Raw genomic sequence first — 27,919 nt, 5'->3', positions numbered from 1 at the left:
TGCAAAGCTGAATGAAACATTCAGTTTTAGCTTGCTTGCGCTGGTGTGCGGTTTGTTTGTGATATTTACGAAAGTTGAGGATATTAAACATTGGTTTTTGTATACTATATAATAATCTAAAATTATTTAGAATCGATTTCTAAGTGCATTTAATATGTGGAAGTCTCGACTGCCCATGAAACAGCTCGGCAATACGAGCCAGCTGATCACGGGGCGGCTTTTTAGTGTGGGCAGTGCGCTTCACCAGCAACCGCAGTCACAGCCGCAGCAGCAGGTGAGTAACAGCTGAGCGCCAAAGAGAGAGTGAGTCAAATGCGTGAGTGTGAGTGGGTATCTGGATGAGTGAGAGTGAGAGAGAGTGTTTGAGTAAGCTTTGAAAACAAACAATCAGACCCACTTGGAAATTTACTGCAATACAGAACCATTGGGAGGAACTGTTGGAGGCAACGCCAACGCGCAGCGATGAGGAATGGATGAAAGCGAAAGACTATTCAGCCCTGCCAGGACCAAGTGCTTTACGTCTACTATCCTACTTTCTGCCAGGCGGTAAGTGTAATTATATGAAATATTTTAAACCTCACTTTCATATGTCTATTTTAGGTAAACTGCACAGTACGAACCTCGTACAAATGAATCGTCGCATGCGTGAGTGGTATGGCGATATATATCGCCTGCCCGGCTTGATGGGAAAAACGGATGTTGTGTTCACCTACAACCCCAAGGACTTTGAGGTTACCTACAGAAATGAAGGCATGTGGCCTATACGCATAGGCCTAGAGACCTTTACCTATTATCGCAAAGTGGTTCGCCCAGATGTTTTTGGCGGCATTGGCGGACTAGTATCCGAGTGAGCATTATTTAATATAGAACATTGATACGATATTCATATATTATCCCTTTCGCATACAGACAAGGCAAATCCTGGGCAGAATTTAGGAATAAAGTGAATCCGGTGCTGATGAAAGTGCAAAATGTCAGACAGAATCTGCCGCAAATCGATCAAATTTCCAAAGAGTTCATAGAGAAGTAGGTGGCCCAATACAAGACTAGAGCTTCATTATATATTTGTACTGCTCATCTAGATTGGAAACTTTACGTGATCCCGCAACGCACACACTCAACGCAGACTTTAATGAGCAGCTCAAGAGTTGGGCCTTTGAGGCGATTAGTTTTGTGGCTCTAAATACACGTATGGGCTTACTGAGCGATCAACCCGATGCGAATGCCGCACGTTTTGCCGAACATATGACGAACTTCTTCAACTATAGCTTCAAGTACGATGTGCAGCCATCGGTTTGGCCGTATTACAAGACGCCGGAGTTTAAAAAATTCCTTAAGACCTACGATCATATCACTGAGATTACGACCAACTATATAGAGGCGGCTATCGAGCGATTTAAGCATGAAGAGCAACCGGATAATAAATGTGTTCTACAGCAGCTGTTGGCCATCAATAAACAGGTGGCTGTGGTCATGGCCATGGATATGCTAATGGCTGGCATAGATACGGTGCGCATTGAGTTTGTTATCTTTTGATTAGATATCCCTTGTAATACTACTGCATTTACAGACCTCTTCAGCCTTTGTGACCATTCTCTATCATCTGGCTTGTAATCCCGAGAAGCAAGCACAGCTGCATCGCGAACTGCTACGGATTTTGCCCAGCTCCGATGATGATTTGACCTTGGAGAATACCAAGAATCTGCCCTATCTGCGCGCCTGCATCAAGGAGGGTCTGAGGATAACGTCCATAACGCCGGGCAACTTTCGCATAACCACCAGGGATCTGGTGCTATCCGGCTATCGTGTGCCACGCGGCACGGGCATTCTCATGGGCGTACTGGAGCTCTCCAATAGCGACGAATACTTTGCGAGCAGTGCACAATTTGTGCCCGAGCGTTGGCTCAAATCAGACGTAAATGCGGAGACGAAGGTGTGTCCGGAGGCGCGCAATCGGAATCCGTTCGTTTATCTACCCTTTGGCTTTGGACCACGCACATGCATAGGCAAGCGCATCGCTGAGCTGGAAATCGAGACGCTGCTGGCTCGGCTACTGCGGCGCTACAAGGTCAGCTGGCTGGCCGAGACGCCGCTGCAGTATGAAAGCACTATAATCCTATCGCCCCGCGGGGACATACGGTTCAAATTCGAGCCGCACTCTGATTAAAGAATTGATGACAAAGCTGTGGTAAGTTCTTGAAGTTTATTTTCTGTATAAGGCTAACAATATGGGGAAAGTAAGTAGAGAAACTATTTAAGAACGAGGATTTAGGGTAGAGGTTATTGAGGTATAGGCTAGGCTATATGGAGCTGTATTCGCTTAGCGTCGATTGCGTCCGCGATAACGCTGATGAGGATGGTTGTATTGCCGTTGCTGCTGTTGCTGCTGCTGCTGCTGTTGCGGTTGCTGTGGTTGCTTGAGTGGGGGCTGCTTGGCTGTGGGCGGCGTGTCCTGTTGCTCGAGGGAATGGGCGAGAGCAATGCACTGCCTGGTCGCCTCCTCCAGATCGGAGCCAGCTGAATGTATTTCGTCTAGCTCAGAGTTGGGCGTCGAATGAGCTGTGTGAGGCAATTATTGGGGTAATTGAATAGAAAATTGATATGGGTAGGAACTACTACTCACTGGGCACCGCATTGATAATGACATTACGCAACACAGACTGGTTGACAAAATCAGAGTTGAAGGTGTCGGGCGAACCTGTGAAATATTGAATATATATATTACACTATGAATTGGAGGCGGCTAGGCAAACGAACCAATCGGACTATAGAAAATATCTTCAGAGGAGGTGGCAGGCGTTAGGGTCTCAATGGTGGATTGATCTACACTCTCAGCGGATTGATCTAGATGGGCGGGCAACAAGGTCGGATAATCTGGCATGACGAGCGTTGGGATCTTAGTGGATTGAGCTGGACTGGCAGGTTTTAAGATCTCTGCAGTGGATGGATGTGGGTTGACAGGCGTTGGGATCTTTGTGTCTTGAGTCTCTACAGTGGGCTGAGCAGCTGTAATCTCAGTGGGATCAGCAACGGGAGGATCAGCTGAATGGGAGGTATCGGTGTCTTGTTGCTGCTGGGGGCAGACGGTACTTGTGCTGCTGCTATCCGTATCGGAGTTCGTGCTGGAGTTGGAGTTCGAGTTGGAGTTGGAATTGGTATTGGAGTTCGTGTTGGAATTGGAACTGGAGTTGATGTTAATGGAATCAGGCACAGGATCAGGTTCATTGGGTTCAGTATCAGTGTGGGAGCTGTTGCTGCTCGTGGATTCAATGCTGGCTATTGTGTTTGAACACATGCACAGAATAACAAAAACAAAAGCAAAATACTAAAGTTTAAAATGTTAACCCAAAATCCAAGATTGGGGATGCTTGAAATTACCTGCAGCTGCTGTATTATTGTACAGTCGCGTGTTCAGCAAGGCGGCGCTCAAGTGTCCGGGCGAGGACTTCCATTGCTCCTCCTTCAGGGCAGCTAAATGTGAGTAGAAAGATAGGGTAGTGTCAGGGCAGGGTTTTGGGTTAGGCAAATGAAGAGCTCGTTTCGGGGCACAATTATTATTAATATGTATTTCAGTTTATCGTTTCAACTATCAAAAAGAAAACTTCAAAGAAATTCTTAGACTTAAATCGTTAATCGATACTTGCAATTAAACTAGGACTTAGACTTAGTTGTGTCTATATATGCTGAAGGGGGTCTGTCTGTTGACTTTGCGTGTGTGTGTGTGTGTGTGTGTATGTGTGTGTGTGGGTATGCGTGTATGTGGGTGTACTAAACAACAGAGAGTTAGAGAGGAAGTTCAATATCCATTACCAACTTCCATCGGTTCCCTTTCATTGGCATTGGCATTGGCATTGCCGTTGCCCTTGCCCTTGCCATTGCCATTGAGTGTGGCCTGTGGTTCCTTCGGCTTCTGCACATTATTTGCAGTGCTTTTATTGGGTATGATGTTCTCCTTGTGCTAGAGAGAGAGAGAGGGAGTTACGTGTTGCTCTGTCAATATATTCTATGTATCTGATCTACCTGCTCTGCCTGCTCTTGCTCCTCGGTGCTGCTGATCTGCTCGCTGCTGTTGGACTCACTTTCGCTCTCGCTGCTGGTGCCGCTGGTCGTGTTCTCATCCTCGGCATTCGGCACGAAATCCGAATCATCCTCAGAGTTCTCATTGGCGTATTTGGAGAGCATCTCATCAATGGTTAAATTATGATCGGGATTTAGGTCGTCATCACGCGGACGCTTAGCGACGCTCTCATTCTTCTGGGTACTCTGGATGGAATTGGATTTCATGAGCTCAACATATTAGGGAATTGCACCCATTCTCTCTCACCTGTTGTGTGTTCGTGGCCATGGCACGTGAATTGAAGAGCCTGCCGGTATTGGCGCGCTGCACACCTGGTCGACAGATGGCGCGTGAGACCCATTGGCTGAGCTTGTCCGCGTAGCTGTTGCTGTTCGTTCTGCTCGACGACTCCTGCTGCCTATTGCGCATGGTCCTCAGGCCATGGACGCGGATGGCGCGCAGCTTGCGGCGACGCGTTTGTATAAAGTATATCATATCCGTTGGCGTCACGGGTCCATTGCCTATCATCAAGGCACCAACTGACAGCCAGATGCGCACCAGGCGCAGCACAATGATCAGCAGTAGGAATGGACCCCAGGGCAGAGGACGTTCCAGCACAGCGGAGCTCGAGTTCTTATCTAGAGGGAGACAGGGCGAGAGAGAGAGAGAGATGGGGCGTAGATTAAAGCTTAGTTGATCTGTTGGCCAATTGCTTTGCTAGTTCTTACCCTGCGGCAAACTCCATTTGGTTGTATCTTCGATCAGCTTTAAGCCACGATCGGCCCTCTCAATGACGAACTGACCCAGCCGAGTGCTGGCAAATCGTTCCACCTGCTCACGCACCTTCTGATAGAAGCTGGGCGGTCGCTGCAGTTCGCTGACTTCATCATCACCGATCGCATCGTGCTGCGTATGCTGATCTTTAGCCCCCATCGTTGTCTCCTGTGCCATGCTGCGGATGCTGCTTCTGCTCTGCTCTGTTCTGTTCTGCTTGCTATGATTAATGACATATTTTGTATTATATATATTATATTATATGAAGTATATGTAATAAATACTCTCGCAGGGGGCCTTTCGATTCATTCAATGAGCATTGACAATAGGCGAGTCACGCAATGCTGTTATAAGATTCTGAAGAGTTTAAACTCTTGCTCCATTTTTACATATATATTTTCTGATCTATATATCTGATCTATATGCCTGATCTTTATATCTATACACATCTTTTTCAATGTCATTTTCGGTCTCATCTCTCATATCGATAGTTCTTAATTATATATATGTATATAAAAGCGTGACTATTGGAAGCTGTACTGTAATTGTATTTGCTCTTAGTTCCTCTATATTCATACATACTATAACGCATTTGTGCTGCTAATCCTAAATGATTCAATTCGAGCTGTGACAGCATTTGCGGCGTGATTGGATGCTGACAACCCCAAGAGCGACCTGTACTACCTCTATAAGTAAATAGGTAGGTATAACTGACACCGTCTGACATCGCGTCTCTCGGCTCATGGCCAATGCGCTATATATTGAATATTCATATTCATATTTCTATTCGCATTATCAGCCAGCAGCATCGTGTCGCATCGCACTTTTCATACACTTAAATGCAAATAATGAAAAAGCAAAAAACAAAAACGAAAGAAATTTATTGCTTTTATTGTGTATTTTTGTTTTTGTATTTGTTGGCTGTCTGGCAAAACTAATGGGAGCTATCAATAGCTGTTGAGATCTTCAGCTTTCCGGCTCAGTGACTAACAACAAAAATCAAAACAAATTAAGTAATATATACATACATATATACTTAGACTTGTATGTGTATAACAAATTGAACTTTGTTCTAAAGCCGGGAATGCTCTGAATAGTTGGCTCCAGCTTGGTGATAAGTGAAATGTGATTATAGAATACTCTTAATACATAGTTAATGTATTCTCAATATATGGGATACTTTAGAAATAGTAAATATAATCAAGATAAAAACTCTTCTATAAATAGTAGAGAAAATAGTATTAAATATTCTAATAGGCTTTTGGTGCAACTATAGCTCTATATATATAGAGAGAGAGATGTTTTATAAAATGCGCCACATTTAATGACCAAAAGAGTATACCCTTTCACAGTCTACATTAAGTATAGGGTAAAGCCTACTCATAGCTAAGCTAATCTGTTAATTAGTGTGAATAATAGGTAAATATTAATAGTTCATCAGTTGGCACAGACTCATTTCTAATCTGCGAAATTTCGCTCGCATTCTCAACGAAACAATTTCGCATTTGGCGCATTTCGAGCCTAAATCATTTCCAAACACAAATATTTATTATAAACATTTACATATGCATGGCGTTTAATTTGATATTTATAGCGCTTATTGCATCGTCCAATACGAAAAAAAAGTGCGAACAAAATTAATGAAAAACGAACAAAAAATAATAAATAAATAAAACAAATTAAATAACAAATATAATAAAATTATCAAAATGTATTGGCGGGATCAAAGTGTATCGAAAACTGTATGCAAAAGCAACGACTGCACACGCACATACAAACGGAAAGTCTCTCATACTCACACACATACGCAGTCAGGCATGGATCTAGGTATTTAGATGGCAAAGCGAGAAAGAGATAGCTGCATGGGAATGTAAGGCAACAATGCAGTCAGAACGAAAGTAGAAATTGCGAAAAGTGCAAAAACTAACTGCGATGCTGGCAGAGGGAGACAGACAGAGAGTGGAAGAGAGAGTGCTTGAACTTCAACATCAAAGTTGTCCTCTATTGCATTCCTCTCGCCCACCTACACACTCAGAGTAACGGTTGCCGCAGATTAAATGGCGCACGAGAAATAGCCTAACAAAGCGCACAGCCGATTACAGCATGGACTTACCGGTGTTTCGTTTGCTCTTGCACAAGATTTTATTTCCTTCCAGCAAATTCGTTGGTTTTCCCTTTTGCCGCTCTTTTTTAAAACATGCGTGACAGCCGTTATACTAAGATGATTTTCTCAACAAAAATTTGTATGGATGATTTTGCAAAAGGCACTGAAGCAATCGACTGTCAAATGGACCTAACGAACGGCTGCACAACTCCCGTGTGACTGACCAAGGCAGCACTAGCCGAGCGCCGAGCTACCGGGAGCCTAGCTAAACGATCGCAATTGCCGATTGCCGTTATCAGAAGAGCACAGCGCAACGAAGAGCAAGAGCTGCGCTCTGCGCTCAGCGCTCACCACAGAGCAGCACAAGAGAGAGGCCGACTGCAGCTATTTTAAGCAGAGCTTGCTGGAAGGATATAACTGTAAACTTTGAGTAGCTTGAAGTTGGGTACATTTACACTCGGTGAGAATTAGAGCGCGGTTAAAGCATAGCAGCAGAGCAGCAGAGCAGTAGAGCAGCAGAGCAGAGCCCTTGGGCTGAGTGGAATGCACAAAGCAGTGGCGCCGCCACAAAGCTCAAGTGGCTGCTTGAAAGAGTACGCACATTTAAGCACTGGTTAGGCAGGTGTTAGTGCAAATAGAATGATAACGGAGGCGTATTAAATAGAAATTAAGATGCATTGCCATTGCCATTTGTTACATTCGATAATATGTACACACACAGCAAATAGTGCTATTTATTTGGCTACTTGAAGTGTATGAGCTTTGTCTCATCCTATTGAGCCGTCAATTTATTATCCTGTTTACAGGAGCCGCCCACAATGGACACCCACAAAAACAAAAAATCCAAAACGAAAACGAAAACGAAAACAAAAATAACAACTCAACGAGGCCTACTACCACTACCACGACTACACTCAATTGTCGCTGCGCTGAGCGCAACACACGAAATTTCGTGAGCTTTCCGACCTAGTGCGAGCGACAAAAAGCTCTCAGCGAAAATTCAGTTGCGCAAAAACTCTCCACGTTGCCGGACGCAGCAACGCGGCAAAACGGAGCACAGCGAAGTGAAGAGCGCGCCTTTTGTGCTTTACATGCGACTTACGCAGCCTAAATAGGGCTCAGTCCAAGCGCCATTCAATTCATCTCGCGTGTGTTCCAAAGCTGCAGGATAAAGGGGCAGCTGCTGCAATTAGTGCCAGAATGTGTGCGAGTGTGTGTGAAAAGTGAAATGTGCAGTGAATGAAGCTGAAAGCAAATCAAAGCTTGTTTTTACAAGTGCAAAGCGAAGGAGAAAACACAGGAGTTGCGGCAGCAGCATCAGGCGGCGGCAGCGCCTCCGAAATGTGTCGATGTAACCAGCAACAAACGAATCAACGCGCAGGCAACTGAGGCGCCCATCCATCACGAAATCCTCAAAAATTATAGTTCACTTGTATTGGTGCCGAGTCGCGTGCCTGTGAGCGCACACGCACACACACATTTGATACTCACACACGCTTACGCTCGGCCACTAAACATGCGTAAGTAATAAGTAAAATAAAAATACACTCACACACACACACACGCGCGCACACACACACACACGGACTCACTCTGATGGTTTATAAAAAATGGTTTTCCGCTTTTGCCAAAATTGATAGAAAGATGTTGACACAGTGGAGGAGCCTAGTAAAGGTAACGGGTTCATCGCTTGCCCTCTGACACCTACCCCCGCCCCTGCCCCTGCAACAGCAGCTGTTTGTGTATGCGAATATTTAAAGCAGCTTAAAGTGGTGGCAAGCTGTAATGCGTTATCCTTCAGGCACTCGCTCGACTCGCTTCCACACTTGGCCCCGGCTTGCTCGGAGCCAGCTAAGCTCGCAACTTTGAGCCCCACTCGAGAGTGGGGCATGTTTAGTATGCTCTGGCCACAGTCGCAGCCGCAGCTACAGCCAGAGCCAGCGCCAGAGCCAAGCCATTACTGTGAGCTATTTTTATGCGCTGTGCGGACAAAAATTAGTTGGCGCATAAATTTGTGGAACGAGTGGGGCTTCACGTTTTGTAAAATAAGCAAAAGTTCGAAACGGAATAGAGGTTGCAGAGAAAGAGATAAATAAATGTGGCACTAAAAAGGAATTGAATAAAACATGCAGACGAGAGATGAGAAAAGTGAGACAGTTGAAGATGCAGATAGAGAGAGAGAGAGAGTGAGAGAGGTAAAGACTGAGGATAGAGGCGATGAGAAAGATAAATGACGATCTATAGTGAAGGAGCAAAGGAAGAAAATTAGAAATAAATGAAAAGAGATGAAGTAAAAGGTAGCGAGATGGGAATAGGAATTGCCTTATCTCTATTATTCACTCCATCACAATTGTTTGGGGATAAGCAAAGAAAAATTGATAAGAAGACAATGCGTGAAGTTTAGAGATAGAAAAGCAACAGCTGTTGACACTGGAGGTTCGATTAAAAAGAATATATATAAGACGTGAGAGCGAGTTGAAGAAGTCGAGAATAACACGACATTAAAAGACGTAAAAGGGAACGACGTAGAGTCAGATAGGAAATGGAGTAGAGAAACTTAGAGCGGGCAGGAACTAAAGAAAAAGATAAACAAAGACTAACGTTATTTACATTAATTAGCATTAGATTGTTGCTTCTTGTTCTAGCTGAATTGATTTCAATTGCATTGTGTCCTGCTATGGCAAATACTTTTCAATCTCTCCTCGCTCGCCTTTTTTCATGTTTTTCAATGGGTTAGCCGCTCTGGCGATTCCACGCACAGTCACACGGATGTTATTCGTCATGGGGTTATGGCGTCTTAGCATGCCGCAGCACTTCCGCCAAACACACAAACATACACACACACACATACATGTATAGTGTGTGCATGTTAGCAGAGCTTACGTGCCGCCTTGCCTTTGCTTATGAACATCACTTGTGGCTAATATACAATTGCTTACAAATACCCGAAGTCTCCTCACCACCCGAACCCTCTCTCTCTCTCTCTCTCTCTCTCTCTCTCTCACTCTCTCTCTCTCTCTCTCTCTGCTCTAAGTTTTCTTAGCTGTCGCGTGTCATTTGATTCTACATTTTTTTCTCATTTTAATTATTGCTGCGCGGTCTCTGCCGCTGATAAATTGTGGCATTAGTTGGACGACAACATTTAGCTGTCTTTCTCTTTCTCTCTCTCTCTCTCTCTCTCTCTCTTTCTTTGCCTCGCAATTAGACGCCCATTTGACTTGTCAGCATCTCAGCTGCTGCGACGTGCGGCTGGGCGTGAAGGGGCGTGGTTGTCGCCGCCGCCTGTGGCCTCGACTTGTCATAAGTCTGCTGGCCCACAGTTGCTGCCCCGCTGTGTGCCGCAGCATGCCGCAAGATCAGGCCGAAGCAGGCGTCGCCTGATTGAAATTTGCAGTCCCATTCGTAAATTGGCTACATGAGATTTTATGTAAACTGCGAATGCCAACGGCAGTGGGCATCGGCATTGTGTCTGGCTTCATTTGCCAGGTGGCAGCTGCCACCCAGATAATGTGGCAGCAACACGAAATGCAAGAGACCAAAAGAGAGAGAGAGGGAGAAAGAGAGAGAGAGAGAAGACGCATTTCTTTGTCGCTTCATCTGCCAACTGTCAGCCGCGGAGCACATTTGTTGTGCTGCTGCAACATGATACTTGCCACCTTGCCACCTTGCCACATGCCACTCAGTTGTTTTGTGTTTTTGTGCAAAAGTTTTAATTACTTGCCGTGACATTTCAGCTACAAAGAGCAAAGAGTTAATTAGAATCGCAGCCAAGGCCAAAAGCAGCTGCCATCAACTTGAGTGCAGTTAGCCCGCACTCACTCTCCCTCTCCCTCTCTCTCTCTCATCTAATTAAAGCATCAATTTTCATGAGTGACCCGCATTAATTAACGCCAGCCGGCTGCAGTCGATCAACAATGCACCGATTATGCTTTCGCATTCATGGAACGGACTTTTATGGCCTGGGCTTGAGGCTGCGGCTTGTGGCATGTCATAAATGGAATGATTTGATGGGTGATTAGCGCGCAGAGCAGAGCCACACTGGCAGAAATTTCGAATAAAGTCGCGTCAAGTTTTGCTTTCGTTTTGGCAGCTTATCAAGAGCTTATCATAAAAGTTGAGCTCAGTTTGATAGATGTGTGTGGCAGTGTGTGTGAGTGTGTTAAATGTCAGCTTAGGCGCTAAGCAACATTGTTTATGCAACTTCATTATGCTGATTTATTATGACATGCTTGAATCTCCCAGCATTTTATCCGCAATTTATTAAATTTGCATGATAAGCAAAAAGGTTTTGCTGAAAGCTTTTCGAAATTTCAACTACTATATCATTTTATGTTCATAAAAACTTTAAGATGCTTTTAGAGGGGAAGTACACTTTTTTTATGTGTAGAAATAACTTTGATGTCCTGTGAAGTGAATGCAACAGTTTTTTATATGATTTTTAAAAAGCTTTTTTATGTGCCAAAATTCTTTAAAAAAAACAACTTTCAGCTATTTTTAAAGTGTTTTAATATTTACTGAATTTTAGTTCTCAATTAAATTGTGCTAGTAATACTATGAAAACTTTTTTCATATGCTTAAAGACTTCCCACAGCAAATTTGACCGTGATTTATTTTAGAGCTTGATTAAAAATATAATCAGCGTGTAGCTCAGTGCCAACTCAGTGAACAGTGAAAAGAGATTTTCATTTGGAATTCTCATTCATAGAAAATCGATTTTCTTATTTAATCGCATTTGATTTGTGTTTTCACACAATTGCAACAGAGCGTTTCAGTTGACTTGGCTTCAGCTGCCTTGATTGCCTTTGATTAAACTCGTTTTTTGCTTTTGTTTGTATTCTCCTCGCTGACTGTGTGAATTATTGCCCTTGCGAGCAGAAAAGAATTCACGGAAATGCACAATACGTATACGTGCATTGCTCTCACCTTTGCATTACGTATACGCCCCTTAGCTTATGCTAGCTCCCGATGCAGTTGCTCTTTAATTGCCCTTTGCACGCTATTCCTCTTCGTGCCACCTTTGTATGCTGTGCTGCACAGTGTGATCTCTTTACTTGCGCCCCCCACATTCCCCTCCCCCCTCAACAAAATTGTGTTGCACGCACGAAATTGTAAAGCAATTTGTGCCCCAATAATTTAGCCGAGTCAAGTGAATTGTGAAAAGCAGAAAAAGTCCAATAAATTGAAGCGTCTCGGCAACAGCTGTAAGCGTCCACAGTCTAAAGAGCAACAAAATGCGGCATGAATTATTCAATGCCAAAAAAGAGAGCAAGAAGCGGCTAGAGGGAAACTCATTTGCGTCGCACTTGACTTGAGCAAGTGGAAATTCACTTTTATCCCAACAAAACAACAAAATTTTTGGCTAACTTTTCGCTTTGGCCACAAAGTTTTACGGGCCAAAAACAATGTGTAAATTTCTACACATATACATATAAACGTGTATATATATGTAGTATACATCATCATGTTTAATCATAAATTCGAATGGCTTCATCTGGCCAACAGCTGTGTGAAAAAAAAAAAAATAAAAAGAGCTTTCCTGATTTGTTTATCAACTGCAAAATTCTGTCGTTTGCATTGCGATATATTTATCACAGCCGTATATCTGAATATCCATTCACAATGAGCTCGCATTAAAAATTCAGCTGCTTCAATCAAATTCTATGCCAAAAGCCAGCCGCAAACAGAATAAAAACTCTCACAACTCCTGTGAAATCGGAGCTAAATAATCTATGGTTTCTGATAAGCGAGCACCAACTAGGTTTGCGTGTTAGCCGAACATGCGAATTAAAACACTAAAAACCCAAAAGCCACTATAATCAACAACAACAACGCCAACAATAACAACAACAACAACTGCTCGAATAACCATAACAATATTGTGCCTAAAATGGCGTAGGGTATGATTTAACTTCTGGCTGGTGGGGCTCTCTATTATGCGGATAGACAAAAGAGATATGCATTAAAGAGAAACGGAATGACTTAGAATGAAGGCTTTACTTTAATTGAGCAATTAGTATAGCTGGCATATGACAATAAAAGAAACTGTTATACGTCATACTTAGGGGACTCAATAACATAAATGATATATGTATGTTATATATGGTTGAATTGCTTTAATAATTAGAGATAGTTAACAGCCTAATTTGAGTGTCGTATAACAGTTGCTATAGAGATACGAAACTGTACTATTATACATGATTTAAATTCAACTATTAGAACATATTATGATTCAATTTTGTAAACTATTATAATTGATTGATTTGCTATAATTTAAATCAGTTTTATATAAGACACCTCAAATGTTATTTTTTTTTTATTTATTTTTTAGATATTTTAATTTATATAAAATTAAGACTTAATAAACCACTGGCAGCTGAACCTTCGGCTTATCATCTGTTATACATTTTTGCATTCTAAGTATCCAAAAATAAATTTTTAAGAACTAATTTAGATTAATTTTTAACAATAGTTAATAAATGGAAAATATTTTATATATTAATATAAAATATCTGTTCATATTTAATATAATATAAAATAAAATAAATAAAATATAAAATATGTGTTCAATATATAAAAGTTCAATATATCCACTTGCCAGCACTCTTTATAACAGGGTATAACGCTTACAGGGCACATAGAGTACATGCATGGAAAGTTCCCCAAAAAGGCATCTCCTACATAATCTGCATAATAAATTTACTCCAGTTCGATATTCCCTCTCTCTTATGGCACTCACATAATGCAGGGTACAATACTTCGTATCATTAGCAACAGTAACAATGTTAACTGCCATCGCAACGGGCGTTATGCGTGGCCCGTTTCCCGTTGCCCGTTGCTAGACAGCCACATGACGCCAACTATGATTCGCAGTTTGGGGGGGGCAACAACAATCACAGCCAAGTGGCGGCAGATGACGTCATGTGCTGCTGCTGCTGCTGCTGCTAGTGGTGCTGCTGTCGGGCAACACCGCCACCACCAACAATAACAAACAACATGAGTAAAGACACAGAAAAAAAGAAGAGAACGAAATGAACTTTGAGCATAGAAAACAACAAAAGGCATATAAACAGCCAGAAGCTAAGCGACAAACTGTATACAAAAGGGGGGCGCCACAGAGCAGCAATACACCTGAGCTACAGCCCGCCTGACTGACCCTAAAAATAACAGCAACAAGAGCCAGAATAGCTTATATTGAAAATGTCAGCAATGCTTGCCTCAACAGGTGAGCAGCAGGAAGCAGTTAACGAAAATGCCAAACAAATTTCATTTCCACACACACATATATGTATGTATTTGTATTTGTATTTGTGCTTATACGCTCTAGTATCAGCTGTTAAATAAATGATTACTGACCTCGAGCTTGATTTATTGGCTAAACGCAACCATTGAACTACAAATATTATATATACAAAAAAAAAAATATATCATACACCAATACACATACATACATACACATATGGATTGCACATGCCTCCAAGTGATATTCATAATTGATATACCCCATCGGCTGGCCTGCGTGTCATTCGATTCGGTTGCATTTACCTGATTGCTTTGACAATATTTCGATTTAGATATGATCCACTCTTGTAATCAGACGAGCGACGCAATAATGCCCGATGTCATTTACGTTAATGCAAGCTGAAATTGCTTTACAACAGCAACAACAACAAAAGAGGCAAGGCAACAGCAACGGCATGACCCATACGCATTTCCGTATACCAATAAAAATGCTAATAACAATTTCATATATACCCTATAAATATGAAGAGTGTGGGGTATACTGAAAGCACAAATAATAGTCTCTAAATATAAGCGCATTTAGTGTATATTAAACGAAGGTAGTCTAATCAATTTGGAAATTTATAAAAAATTAATCTAATAATATATTTAAAATATATGTATATATCTAATAATATATCTAAGATATTAATTTATATTATTTTATATTTTATATTTTATATTTTATATTTTATATTTTATATTTTATATTTTATATTTTATATTTTATATTTTATATTTTATATTTTATATTTTATATTTTATATTTTATATTTTATATTTTATATTTTATAATTTATAATTTATATTTTATATTTTATATTTTATATTTTATATTTTATAATTTATATTTTATATTTTATATTTTATATCTTATATTTTATATTTTATAATTTATATTTTATAATTTATATTTTATATTTTATATTTTATATTATTATTCAGTAATGAGAAAAATAAAAATTTATTGAGCCCAATGTATGTTCTATACCTTTGATTTATAGAACATTTGAAATACATTCATAAATATTATAAATAGGTAATGTGGCTTTTGTTTATATCTACTTCAATTTATAAAGTGAAAAAAAAAAAAAAATTTTTAGTAGCTTAGAGTTTTTCTTATAAGTATACAACTTTATATAATATATCTCTCTGCTCGATCTACAATAAATGCCAATGCTTATGCCAATAATTTTATAATGGGTATCACCTAGTTAATTATTCCTTAATCTCCATCTGCTTTTCTTTGCTTCAGTTAAGCTAAAATCAAGTACAAAAGCCAATAAAAAGAGGAAGTCATTAAATTGGCAAAAATGCTGCTGCGTATTGACATTATTTGGCTAACGGTCATAAAATGTACCACATGCCACTCGCCACACGCCACATGCCACACGCCACACACCACATGCCAGTTGCAGTGTTTGACAGCAGCCCTGGCGGTCCTGGCTGGCAACGTTGCGTATGTGTGTTATTCGAGCGGGTCCTTGTGCGTGGCCAGGCGAAACTTTTAATGGGCAACAGAGCTGAATAATGCTTGAAAAGTTTCACGTTGACTGCCTAAAGTAGCCTAATTATAGCCATGTGTGGCAGCCAAACAGTGAACGACACTGAGATACCCTGTACTATGCTCTAGACATATCTAAAAGCTAGTTAGTATTTAGTTTGATTAATTTCACGTATTTTCTATTAAATTTCTCTTTCAAATACTCTTCTAGCATTTTCCCCGGACATTGGCTTACACATACCCTGTAAATTGACCGCACTAACAGAACTGGCTAAGAGCGAACGAAGCTTCCTTTGTGATACGCAAAGAGACACAGAGAACTAACTGCCTTTGAATTGTAAATTTTATTTTATTTTACCTTTCTTTTGTGTTAATAATATTGCACATTTGTCGTGTATATAAACTTTATTGTTGTTATTTGTTTTAATGTATTATTCTTGTTTAATTATAAACGCAAAGCAAACACAAAATATGCGCGTTTCATTTTGATAGATTTATATTGCATACTTTTGGGGATGGGCAAAAATCACGTATTGGGTGGCTTATGATATCCTTATGCCTTCTGTTGTGGACCTTGGCATTCATTTTGCGAGCAAGACTTTCATTAATCTCTGTTCCATTTGACTTACAGCAAAATCCTTAATAATCCAACAACCACTAGGAGAGCTTTAATCGATGGACATTAAAGTCTTTCGTGATCTCCCATTCCTATGCCAGAAACACATAGTATGGCATATTTGGCTTGGAAGTTTCCTCCAGCAAATATATATATATATATCTCTGTCCGCCTAATACTTCAGTCGAGCTATCGTTCCAAGTTTTGAGGGTAATCTGAACTAGAAGGCAGCCCAACAGTCCAGCATGCAACACTCACCCGTTGATTTACCTGCAGCAACAAAATAAATAAACCAACATATATATGTTAACTTAACCCGTACATACATATATAGATATATCTATTTATACATTACATATATACACATGCAGATTTCCACACACCTTTCCCGTCTGTGGAACTTCTCGAACTCAGCTCCCATGCACACAACTTGCATAAATAACGTTTCCATTAGGCTTTCGAGCAGGTTCGCTTAATTATTTACACTGGCGTCGTAAATATTCGAGCAGGTGTCACAAAACTAAAAAGTTGCGGCCAATTGTCATCGAATTGAATATTTATAATGCACCGCTGCTGCTCAGCGCCAGTTGTAAATAATTCCCCAAATGCCAGTTGGCCCCCACCGGGGGGAGCGTTTAATGTGCGGGCAGCAAGAGTGCAAATAATAATTACTATAAGTATGTGAGCGCTAGAGCACGCCCCCACACACACACACAGACACACACACACCCAAACCGTTCGTTGCCCACTCCTTGCATTAAATTAATTAAAATGTGAAGTAGCCAAAAAAAGTAAATGAGAAATTTGTTGTCCCTGGCGCAACTGACTGCTGGATGCTCGCTCATGGGCTGAATATGAGAAGTTAATATTAATTTAAACTTAAAATAAATATTATATAATACATTATATATATAAATTTGTATATATTATTATTATTATATATTATATACAGCTAGAGAAAATCCAAGCTAAACTACAGCGAAAGCTTTTCAGAGTTACATAGACGTAAAGCTATAAATAACTGCTCAGATTGCCACGCCCCAAATTGTTAGCCTTCATATTAATATTTTCAACTCTCCGTATATAATTCTCATTGCCCAATATTTATATAGTGAATTCCATTATTCTCGCTTTTTCATATGCTGCAAACTAATATACTCCTTTTACTTATTGAGCCTGCAGCAGCAGAGCTCTTTGTTGCTGCTGCTGTTTGTTTTTTTGTTTGTTTGTGGAAGCGCTTAAATATAATTAAACGTTGTTTTGGCTCTTGCTTATGTAGAAAATCTGGCGCTAACATTGCTCCAGTCCTCTGCTTGGCCTTGAGGGCAGCAGAAATACATACATAGATATAAGTATATATACATATATCTATAAATATAAATTTTCTGCTATATTTGTGTGTTGAATATGCAAAATTCCGGGTTTGATTTCTCACAAAAATTCATTCATAACAACTATTGCCAGCGGGCTCTTAAATGCGAGTGTGGCGGCTGAGCTGAAGCTTTTTCCTTGTTGAGTGCGTAAAGCTAGCTACGCAACACCCATACACACACACACACACACACTCACACACACATGCATATATATAACTATATCAGCGCCTTCATTTGCATTTCATGAGCGCCCTCTCCAATTTGTGACGCAGCAGCAGCAGCAGCAGCGGCAGCAGCGCAGCATACAGCATTAATAATGCAACGGCCAACGCCGCAATAATATCACCAACACGAACACACTCGCACACTCACACATTCACACAGAGTTACAATCGCGCCTTGCTCTTCCAGTCAATGCCAAACAATAAACACACTCACACCCACACACACACACACACACTCACACAGACAGCGCCTAGCCAGTCAGCATTGCTGTATGTGCTTTCGCTGCTCGCCTATAGATGGCGCTCGCAACTGGCAAGCGCTGAGCTTGTTCACACACCTCGCTGTGGCAGTCTTTTAGGAGCACTGCTGTCGTGCAGTTCGTGGCGCATCGCGTGGCGCCTCGCGACAACAAATCTATTTTTTTTTTTGCTGGCTGACTTTGCCCTGCTCAAGTTATGCAAAATTTAATTGTCTCTATTTGTCTGAGGACGGGCTATTCGTCGGTAGTGCGGGCAGAACATGTGCTTGATCAACACATGCTTCGTTATTCACTGCGCGCCTGATGGAATTGCAGCCCAAGTTGCACAAGAAGCAGCAGCAGCAGCAGCAGAGGCATGCAACATTCGCGCTGTGCCACAAGTTAAACAAAATCTTTCCAATTGCAGGTAAAGCAAATAGTTGCAGCTGTGCCGCTTTAGCCGACTGTGCAATGCCCTAAATTGTGTGGGTGGGTGTGGAAAGTGGGCTGAGTATTAAAGTGTGGTGCCTCTTAAACTGTGATTTTCAATGTGCATCTGAAGCTGACGAGGGAACTGGGAAGAGAATGTATCGAGTGTACAGATAGTTGAACTAAATAGATATAAAAATATTTAAGATAATTAAAGTTAGTATAAATAAAATTATGTTTTTGTTTGTTTGCTCTGAAATTGGGTACGACAGCTGTGAATTTATTAAATAGTTAAACTAAATAGATATACAAATATTTACGAAAGTTAGTATAAACAGAAAATTGTCTCTTTTTTCGCTCTAAGATTATAAAAGACAGCTAAGGCAGCTTGTTATGACTAAAGTGTCAAAATTATCGGTAAATGACTCTATATATGTGTCATAACTTATACATGTGTTCATTAAAGTGAGACTTTGATTGTGCCTCTCAAACTTATGAGAAACCTTTGCAAATAGATTCTTAAAATATAATCAGATATACATATATTTGGCTCCCAAATTGTTAATACTATTTCTTTATTGTTATCAACAATAATTCTAAATAACAATTTTTTGTTAAGCCAGAGCGAGTAAGACCTTCAGGCCTAAAAGTAAGTTATAGAATCATCTTTTTTGTATAAGCTGATATGGCCACTTAACGTTTGCTTGCAGTGTATGAAACAATTGTGCGTGCTTAATAAATTCCAAATTTGATATATGGCTCCCAACTTTATCGTTAAACCCAAATATTCCTGTAGCTCAAAGTTTCACTGCAGCTCAGCGCATATACTCTATACAAATTTGTTTGAGTAGAGTATTCCATTTGCGAATCCCTAAAAAATGACTAGAGTACAGAGTCTTTGCTGTGTTTCCTGTGTGTGTGTGTGTGTGTGTGTCTGCCCAGTTTTGTGTTAAATTATAGATAGCTAATGTATCCTGTGTCTAGGTGATTGCAGTCTTTCTCATTTTACAGCTAGATAGATAGAATTTTGTTAAGCTGAAGGTCCAAGTGCTGCATTTTGTTGTAAATTATATTAATTCTATTCTCTTATAAATAAGTACACATACATATATAATAAAAAGAAACGAATTTCAATGTCTGCCTCGACAAATATGAATTCTTTACTTGAATTTAAATATATATATTTAATATAATATACTACGCTGTAGCTAATTGACTTTAGTATATTCGACATACTTCAGCTCTTCTGCATATATTATTTAGAATGCATATAATAAATAGAAGAAACTTTGCAATAATTCCCTCATGACTACTTCCTCTTGATCTACTGCCTAACTAATATACCCATTTCAAATCTGTTGCAACTTATTCAAGTATTTCGCCTGGGTCACAATGTTGCGATTCGGCGACTGTGATATAAGCCAGCTGCGGTTACTCGGCAAAGGCAAAAGAACTCTGACCACCTACACTCTCTCTCTTACTCTCTCTCTCTCTCTCTCTCTCTCTCTCTCTCTCTCTCTCCTTCTCTAATGGCATCCAAATGATGTCATGCGGCAGCTGTATGGCGTTTAGTCGTACATAATTCGTGCGCCGAAACGCAACGCATTCAAAATTTTGTTGTTAAATCGATTCTTGAGTTGCTACGCACAAGAGCTTAACTCACCTACTCTCTCTCGCTCTCACTCTCTCTCTGTCTCCCCCACAGCTCGCATTCACTATTTGGAGCGTGAGGAGCAGCGTCCGAGCAGCAGCAGCAGCCGCTTGGGCAACGAGGGCAGCATCGATGCCAGCGTGGCCAGCGCCTCGCCGCCGAGTGGAGTTGGAGTCTCGCCACAGGGTTCGCCTCAGCTGCAGCAGCGCCTGGGCAAGCATCTGAGCAAGTCCGCCTCGGAGTTGAACGGACACGATTGCCATCACAGCAACGAGTCGCCGCATTTGTCGCCGAAACGCGCCAAGAGCGCCGCCTCCCCCCAGCAGCTCGTCGGCGGCGGCAGCAGCAGCGGCGTCGGGGGCGTGGCCAGCGGCGTGAGCGTGCTGCAAAAGACGCACGGCTTCTTCAACAACCTGAAGCATCGCTGGAGTCGAGCGAAGAGCAAAGATCGCATCGGTCGCAAGTCGCCCAGCGACTTCCTCGAGGAGAGCACGGACTATGCCGCCGACTACAGCTCGGAGAGCAGCTCCGTGACCCAGAGTCCACGACATCGAGCCACCACCATTGGTGGTTCGCCGTTGGCGCGCGACTTTCGTGCCACCGCCAAGATGGCGCAGGTGATTCAACGCTTCGGCGGCTCCATGGAGGGCCGCATAGACGAGCAGCCCGAGAACGGGAACGCCCACAGCGCGACGACAACGGAGCAGCAGCAGCAGCAGCAACTCGAGGCGCTGCAGGTGAGTCTCACAGCAACGGCTTTTTCTTATAATTTGATATTTGTTTTCGTTTTGTTTTCTCTTTTGATTTGCAAATATTTCAATTGGATTTTTGTTTTTCTATTTCCACTAAAAACACGGCATACATTGTCGCAATTCATTCGCTGCTTTTTTCTGCAAAACTTGACGCACGCATAACGGCACAAACTGCCGTCGATCGATAAACGATAACAATCGCAAAATTGCCCATCACTAACGACCGCAACTGCAGGCCGACGAGCTGCGCCGCAAGCGGGAGACACAATTACGACAATTCGTCTTCTTTCAGCTGCGCGTCCACCTCAAATCCGGCTGCGACCTGGTGGCCATGGACAAGAACGGTAAGCCACGACCCACTCAGCCCTCTAGCCAAAGCAAAGGACTCGACAAACACCAACACCAACACACACACACATAGACACCCACAAACGAAGTCCAGCTGAGCTACACTCCAGCACGTCCTGTCTGTCAGTCACTTATGTTTCCTTTGTGTTCTCATGCGCGCGCCAGGACTGAGTGATCCTTATGTGAAATTCAAGGTGGGCGGACGGCTGCTGCACAAGTCGCGCACCATCCACCGCGACCTCAATCCCGTGTGGGACGAGGTGTTCATAGTGCCCGTGGAGGACCCATTTCAGCCGATTATTGTGAAGGTAAGCCGAGCTGCTCTAACCAAGTGAAGGACCTTAACTGAGCCACAGTTGCATAAAGCATGAGCTTTAAGTAACAGGATTGAGAGTGCATTATAAAAACAAAGTGTAGCTAGTTGGGTAGGCTTAAAACTTTCAGTGTAAAAAAGTGAAAAGGGTATTCAGATAGGATTTAAATTTCTTGAAACTTTCAGCGTATAAAAGTGAAAAGGGTATTCAGATAGGATTTAAATTTCGTACTCACATCTTTAATATCATTGTCATCTTGTTCAAATGGATCTTAAATTATCCTAGTTAAAATGCGATAATAAGAGGTAGGACAAAATAATGTACCTAAAGATTTGTGTTTGATGAAGGGATAGAAAATATGTTGTCCATTTAAATAAACTGTATTAAAGTAAATTCAAGTATAATTGAATACAAAAATTATTAAATAAGGAATATAGAATTATCTATGTGGCTAGGTTTACTTGACAGATTAGCCAATACTTGAAAGTGATTACTAAAAGAGTTAACAAAACTCGTGAGAATTTATAAGTTGATAAACTACAAACCTATAAAACTAAAAAATAAATAAGGAACATAAATTGACAAAGTATAAAACTAACTAGAGCTCCAAGCCTCTAGCGAAACCAGCTGGCAGGCATTCCAATGCACTGCTAACCAAACAGCAATGGCAACAGCAATAAATCACAGCCCAATTTCCCAGTAGCATCAACAACAACAACAAACACCAAGCAGCAAACAGCAAACAACAAACTAGGAAAATAATTGCCAGCATGACGTTCAATTTGGCGAATTGAATCGCATTTGATGCTCAGAGCAAAATCAGTTAACTGAAAATCAATCAAACGATTCCCCCCACAGGTCTTCGACTATGACTGGGGACTGCAGGATGATTTTATGGGCTCGGCGAAAATCGATCTCACTCAACTGGAGCTGGGCAAGGCGGAAGATATCAATCTGCAGCTGAGCGACACAACCAACGGCGAGCCGGGCCTCAGCATGGGCGAGATACTCATCAATTTGACGCTCTGGCCGCGCAGCCAGGAGGACAAGGAAATGGTAGGTGGCTGTCACAATGAATGCAATCGACAATTTGTACAGCGGCAAGCAATTTGGCAAAGCCAACAAGTCCCAAGGTGAAAGTCAAGCATGAGATACAATGTATCTGAAAGATAGAGATATCACTGTAGCGATTGACAGGCTTCGATTTGATTGAGCTATTGATATGGCTTCTCTCCCCGTTCCCTCGTTAGCTAGGACTGACATGCCTCTCATCTACTCCTCCATTAATCCTAATGCTGTTTATACACATACAGACACAGATACAGATACATATATCTATTCTTGGCTAGTTAAGGTTCAATTTTATTAACTCTCCACAGTTCCCTTTCTCCAGTCATTCAATTTCGATAATCGAAACGAAAGTCTCACACATATAGCTCATACACGGCTCTGTTTACAGCTACTGCTTGTAGCCCATCCATCAACATTTAGCCCACTTCCGGCCTTTCTCTTTGCGCCCATTCACTATTTACATAATCGTCACTTACCTTATTGTTCTGTCATTCTGTGGCAATCGAAACTCTCGCTCAGATAGCGTGCAGATTTATTACTCAAACTCTGAACTCTTGCCAAATTGCTCAATTAGCAACCTCAGAGCTCGCTGGATAAGCGACTTAAACCACTCAAAGCTCTCGTGTGGCTCTATTTACATGTGGGTGCTATGTGCTCAGCCACGACCTTCCACACCCTCTCACACATTGACTTTGTGCTTTGTTTCGCCTGCTTTGATCGCTGCCATTCGACGACTCATTACAAGTAGACGTAAACCGCTCAACTTGAGCAACAAACAGCAACAACAACAACAACAACAACAACAAAATCAACAACTAGCAATGACACAGGGAAAATACCACGAAATGTTAAATGTGAACAGCCATAAAGCTGGGTGTTGGGGCTAGTCTCATGATGTAAACAATTGTATACTCTAACATTCATGTGAGTGAATATGTGGATGTGTTTACCTTTCTATGCGATTCTCAATCATGACTTTCTAGTGAGTAAATAGCAGAAGAAGTATTCTTTCGACGTGCCTTCAATCTTGCATCCTTTTCTCTTGTTGTCTCTCTCTCTGTATATCTCACTACATTGTCATTTTTGCCACTTTTCTCTTTTGTTTCTCTGTCTCTTGCCACCTTTTCTCTTGTTGTCTCTCTCTCTGTATATATATATATTCTCACTACTTTGCCATTTTTACATATTTTCGCCACTCTTCTCTTTTGTTGCTCTATCTCTATATATTCTGTTTATTCTTCCTCGCTCTGCCTTCCTTGCTCTCTCTTCATTGACTCTACCCATCTCTCTCCCTCCCATTCTATCCCTCTTAGTACTTTTCTGATTAGCCTCATTTCATTGTTCAGACTCCTCTTAGCCCCACTTAAATAAGTTTCGACCATCCATACAAATTACCTTTAGCATCCATTATATGTCCATTTTTCTTTTCTTCTTTACTCAGCCAAAGGTTAGCTAACCCATTGGGCATACAAGTTCTTAAAGTTTGCGCTCGAAATTAATTATAGATACTGCTCGTGCAATCCACACTCGTAGTGCCGCTCAGTTAGGGGGGCAATTAGATTCATGGCACAAAGGTCGCTCGACAGCAATTAAAGACAGTAGCTGCTTATCAGCGACTCAGTCGGGCAGGCGAGCTGATAGGGTGTGTGCAGGGTGTTTGCCTCAGTGTGTATGCCCGCCACAAGGTTATCGCAGACTCGGGTGCCGAGAGAGCGTATAGCTAAAGCCAATTGTTGCTTTAGTCATTGCCCGTTGCTTCGCTTGCGAAGTGGCACTGTGATTTGAGTTGTGCTTGGATTATGGATTGGCCTGGTCCCATTTACCGGGTTGCGCCGCGCATGTTGCTCAAGCGGCTGCGGCAGCAGCACAGCGAATTCCGCGAGCAGCTGGAGCTGGGCTGCGAGGAGCTAAAGGAGGTCAACTTGAGGCTTAACTCTGTTTGTAATTTTGTGTCTCAATTCAGATTTGTTTTCCATGTCGACTTACAGCACTTTCAGCGCAACTCCAAATTGGCTGAGTCATCGAAGCGACTTAAGTCACAAATCTGGAGTTCCGTGGTGACAATACTGCTGGTCAAGGCCAAAGATCTGCCGCTGGCCGAGGACGGCAGCAAGCTCATTGACATACACTTTAAGTTTAGGTAAGTTCCAGGAGATGATATGTGGACAGTGGAAACCCATTTGGGAATACCTCTTGCAGGCTGGGCAACGAGAAGTACAAGAGCAAAACGTCGTGGACGGAGCGCTGGCTGGAGCAATTCGATTTGCATCTCTTCGACGAGGATCAGAACCTGGAGCTGGCCCTGTGGAACCGGAACACCCTCTACGGCAAGGCCAACATCGATCTGAGTGTCTTTCAGCGCGAGACTACGCATGGCATATGGAAGCCGCTGGAGGATTGCTCTGGCGAAGTCTTTCTCATGCTGACGATCAGTGGAACGACGGCTCTGGAGACGATTAGCGATCTGAAGGCCTTCAAAGAGGATCCGCGTGAGACGCAGCTGATCAGAGATCGCTATAGCTTCTGGCGCAGCCTGCAGAATCTGCGCGATGTCGGGCACCTCACAGTCAAGGTATTTGGCGCCACGGGCCTGGCAGCTGCTGACATAGGCGGCAAATCGGATCCGTTTTGCGTGCTGGAGCTGGGCAATGCGCGACTGCAAACGCAGACGGAGTACAAGACGCTAACGCCCAACTGGAACAAGATCTTTACCTTGTAGGTGGCCAACTGGATTATTCCTTGACGGTTCTCTATCTATTCTCTGTCTTTAGCAACATCAAGGACATCACTCAAGTGCTGGAGATCACAGTTTACGACGAGGATCGCGATCATCGCGTCGAGTTCCTGGGCAAACTTGTGATCCCTCTGCTGCGCATCAAGAGCGGCGTCAAGCGCTGGTATACGCTGAAGGACAAGAATCTCTGTGTGCGTGCCAAGGGCAACTCCCCACAGATACAACTCGAGCTGACTGTTGTCTGGAACGAGGTGCGAGCCGTTTGCCGCGCTCTGCAGCCAAAGGAGGAGAAGCTCATTCAGCAGGAGGCGAAGTTCAAGCGGCAACTCTTCCTGCGCAACGTGAATCGCCTCAAGGCGATCATCATGGATATACTGGAGGCAGCACGCTATGTTCAGTGAGTAGATACGAGTAGATTAGCTGATTGTCTCCCCTCTCTCCTTTTCCTTCTCCTTCTTTAGAAGCTGCTTTGAGTGGGAATCCCCGGTGCGTTCCAGCATTGCCTTTGTGCTCTGGATTGTTGGCTGTGTCTATGGCGATCTGGAGACAGTGCCGCTCGTCCTGCTGCTCATCATATTGAAGTAGGTGGCACACAATGCCCAATGCCTTGGCTAGAGTCCTAACTGTATTGTGTATTGCCTTCACAGGAAGTGGCTCATACGCCTGATAACGGGCACCACAGACGCCAATGCGGGTCACTACGATTACGACTACGATGAGGATGACGACGACGACAAGGAGAAGGAGGAGAAGAAGTCAATTAAGGAGCGCCTTCAGGCCATACAGGAGGTCTCACAGACCGTACAAAATACGATCGGATACTTAGCCTCCCTAGGCGAGAGCACCATCAAGTGAGTCAGGTCTATGAAGTAATTTCTCATTGCTGATATATTTCTGCTTTGCCAGCACATTTAACTTTTCCGTCCCCGAGTTGACCTGGCTGGCGGTGGTGCTGCTGCTGGGCGCCATCCTTGTGCTGCATTTCGTGCCGCTGCGTTGGCTGCTGCTCTTCTGGGGCCTCATGAAGTTCTCCCGGCGCATTCTGCGTCCCAACACGATACCAAACAACGAGCTGCTCGACTTTCTGTCTCGTGTGCCCGACAACGAGGAGATTGTAAGTCGATTGCAGTATAAATCCAAATTAGATAAAGTCTCAACTCTCTTCTCTCTCTCTCTACTCTCTCTGCTTACAGAATCAATATAGGGAGCTGCCGCCATCGGCTGCCACAGATCTGGCACGGAATAATCCCAAAAAGAAATTGAAGGGCTCATAGTCTATAACCAGCGCTGATGCGGTAATTGGGCCGCTGCAGCACAGCGCATCCGGTACACAGCATTTGATGCAGCGCTTCCGCGCCAACACCAGCCAACTGAAGCACAAATTTAGCCAGGCCAAGAGCCTTAGTCTAAGCCAGGGCGATTAGCCGTTTAGTCCATTAGCAAGTATTCCATTGATGGCACAAGAATCCAAGACGCAACTTTAACTAAATGCACCAAACGTTTTTATGCTTAACTTAAGTACTTAAACAACAAACAACATAACAAGTAAGAGCTTCAACAGTCGGCTGGCCTCGACTGTGCCATACTCGTTCACAGTTAAATAGTTTTCGGAGGGTAACCTCATTTGTAATATTCATTTGAAATGTTGTTATCCCATCAGCTATACTTTCCCAGTAGGCATAGCTATATATTCCAGACCATTAACACCGTCTCGATTATATTTGAGCTTATATATACAAAGCTTTAATTACTATTCAGGCCTAACCAGAGAAAACTCTTCTTATATACCGAAGCAGCATTAAAAAACTAATATGCTCTCTTGAACTCCATAACGAGGTATACAAAAGTACCCCACACTTTCTAAACGAGCATATGAAAACCAATATACCTCCCTTTTCACTTTCTGAACAAGAATAATATAGCTAATATATAGCAACAATATACCCCCATAATGAAATAGAGCCAAGCTAATATACCCCATTTATTAGGAATGTGAACGAGTATTAAAATTGAATTCAGGCAGTTTAATCTCTCTTTCTCTCTCTCTCTCTAACTCAGTTCGAAATCGAATCAAACTATTTACACTACTCTAAATATAAATACACTGAGCGAAACGATTTGTTCTGCAGTGTTGTAAATACACCGAAAGCATATTGAAATTTACCTAAATACTATATATGCCCCGCGTATATATAGTACATACATATATAGAACCAGTGCGTGTACCTAAACTTATTTTTAAACATCTATGTGTATTTACCAAAAAGAAGAAGAAGAAGAACAAGTAGAAGATTATAATGATAAAGAAGAAGCAAAAAATCTACCAAAACAAATCGCTAACCGAGCAATTCCTTTGCAATCGTATAAATATTAAATTTAATTATTTATTGTATATTTCAATTTGTGATATTTTTCAAAGAATTGCAACTAGACGTACTATGTGGCTTATCC

The 27,919-nt window shown here is 42.1% G+C and overlaps 3 protein-coding genes across 8 annotated transcripts; 2 read left to right on the top strand and 1 right to left on the bottom strand.

Moving 5' to 3' along the window:
- The first annotated feature begins 18 nt into the window (after positions 1–18).
- Cyp12b2 (Cytochrome P450 12b2) lies at positions 19–20,441 on the top strand. 3 transcript variants are annotated; one of them, XM_089260621.1, is made up of 7 exons: positions 19–274; positions 420–546; positions 601–847; positions 910–1,026; positions 1,083–1,509; positions 1,571–2,188; positions 20,304–20,441. In XM_089260621.1, exons 1-6 carry the CDS (start codon positions 155–157, stop codon positions 2,165–2,167), a joined length of 1,635 nt encoding a protein of 544 aa, XP_089116747.1. In that variant the 5' UTR covers positions 19–154; the 3' UTR covers positions 2,168–2,188; positions 20,304–20,441. The 3 variants fall into 3 exon arrangements, with proteins under 3 accessions (XP_089116747.1, XP_089116746.1, NP_001352282.1); XM_089260620.1 differs by lacking the exon at positions 20,304–20,441 and adding an exon at positions 7,742–8,217; NM_001365353.1 differs by lacking the exon at positions 20,304–20,441 and adding an exon at positions 15,929–16,054 and having other exon boundaries at positions 41–274.
- Positions 2,190–7,177, bottom strand: Jabba (jabba). Of its 3 annotated transcripts, XM_030383520.2 has the most exons (9): positions 6,945–7,177; positions 4,786–5,051; positions 4,325–4,695; positions 4,021–4,263; positions 3,811–3,958; positions 3,379–3,471; positions 2,758–3,276; positions 2,624–2,698; positions 2,190–2,559 (listed from the first exon to the last, which is right to left on the bottom strand). In XM_030383520.2, the coding sequence occupies exons 2-9, from the start codon at positions 5,006–5,008 to the stop codon at positions 2,321–2,323; spliced, it is 1,911 nt and encodes a 636-aa protein (XP_030239380.1). In that variant the 5' UTR covers positions 5,009–5,051; positions 6,945–7,177; the 3' UTR covers positions 2,190–2,320. The 3 variants fall into 3 exon arrangements, with proteins under 3 accessions (XP_030239380.1, XP_017961766.1, XP_017961767.1); XM_018106277.3 differs by lacking the exon at positions 2,758–3,276 and having other exon boundaries at positions 6,945–7,176; XM_018106278.3 differs by lacking the exons at positions 2,190–2,559; positions 2,624–2,698 and having other exon boundaries at positions 3,188–3,325; positions 6,945–7,175.
- Mctp (multiple C2 domain and transmembrane region protein) lies at positions 18,357–27,734 on the top strand. Of its 2 annotated transcripts, none has more exons than XM_030383519.2 (12): positions 18,357–18,596; positions 20,304–20,986; positions 21,294–21,345; positions 21,515–21,657; positions 22,522–22,719; positions 24,723–24,874; positions 24,934–25,449; positions 25,506–25,865; positions 25,930–26,049; positions 26,116–26,319; positions 26,375–26,582; positions 26,662–27,734. In XM_030383519.2, exons 1-12 carry the CDS (start codon positions 18,494–18,496, stop codon positions 26,740–26,742), a joined length of 2,820 nt encoding a protein of 939 aa, XP_030239379.1. In that variant the 5' UTR covers positions 18,357–18,493; the 3' UTR covers positions 26,743–27,734. The 2 variants fall into 2 exon arrangements, with proteins under 2 accessions (XP_030239379.1, XP_017961761.1); XM_018106272.3 differs by having other exon boundaries at positions 21,237–21,345.
- The last annotated feature ends 185 nt before the right edge of the window (positions 27,735–27,919 follow it).

This window comes from Drosophila navojoa, chromosome 5, assembly GCF_054131105.1.
Source record: "Drosophila navojoa isolate 15081-1374.11 chromosome 5, UAZ_NAV_1.0, whole genome shotgun sequence".
Taxonomy (NCBI): Eukaryota; Metazoa; Arthropoda; class Insecta; order Diptera; family Drosophilidae; genus Drosophila; species Drosophila navojoa.
The sequence above is the reverse complement of the archived record's forward strand: the minus strand, read 5'-3'. Positions and strand labels throughout refer to the sequence as shown.

Coding starts and splice junctions, on each gene's coding strand:
- Jabba (XM_030383520.2), bottom strand. CDS start 5,008: ATGGCACAGGAGACAACGATGGGGGCTAAAGATCAGCATACGCAGCAC. Junction 4,696..4,785: donor CAAATGGAGTTTGCCGCAGG/GTAAGAACTAGC, acceptor GTCTCCCTCTAG/ATAAGAACTCGAGCTCCGCT. Junction 2,699..2,757: donor TATTTTCTATAGTCCGATTG/GTTCGTTTGCCT, acceptor AATATTTCACAG/GTTCGCCCGACACCTTCAAC.
- Cyp12b2 (XM_089260621.1), top strand. CDS start 155: ATGTGGAAGTCTCGACTGCCCATGAAACAGCTCGGCAATACGAGCCAG. Junction 547..600: donor ATCCTACTTTCTGCCAGGCG/GTAAGTGTAATT, acceptor TGTCTATTTTAG/GTAAACTGCACAGTACGAAC. Junction 1,027..1,082: donor TCCAAAGAGTTCATAGAGAA/GTAGGTGGCCCA, acceptor CTGCTCATCTAG/ATTGGAAACTTTACGTGATC.
- Mctp (XM_018106272.3), top strand. CDS start 18,494: ATGGAATTGCAGCCCAAGTTGCACAAGAAGCAGCAGCAGCAGCAGCAG. Junction 20,987..21,236: donor AGCAACTCGAGGCGCTGCAG/GTGAGTCTCACA, acceptor CCGCAACTGCAG/GCCGACGAGCTGCGCCGCAA. Junction 24,875..24,933: donor GACATACACTTTAAGTTTAG/GTAAGTTCCAGG, acceptor TACCTCTTGCAG/GCTGGGCAACGAGAAGTACA.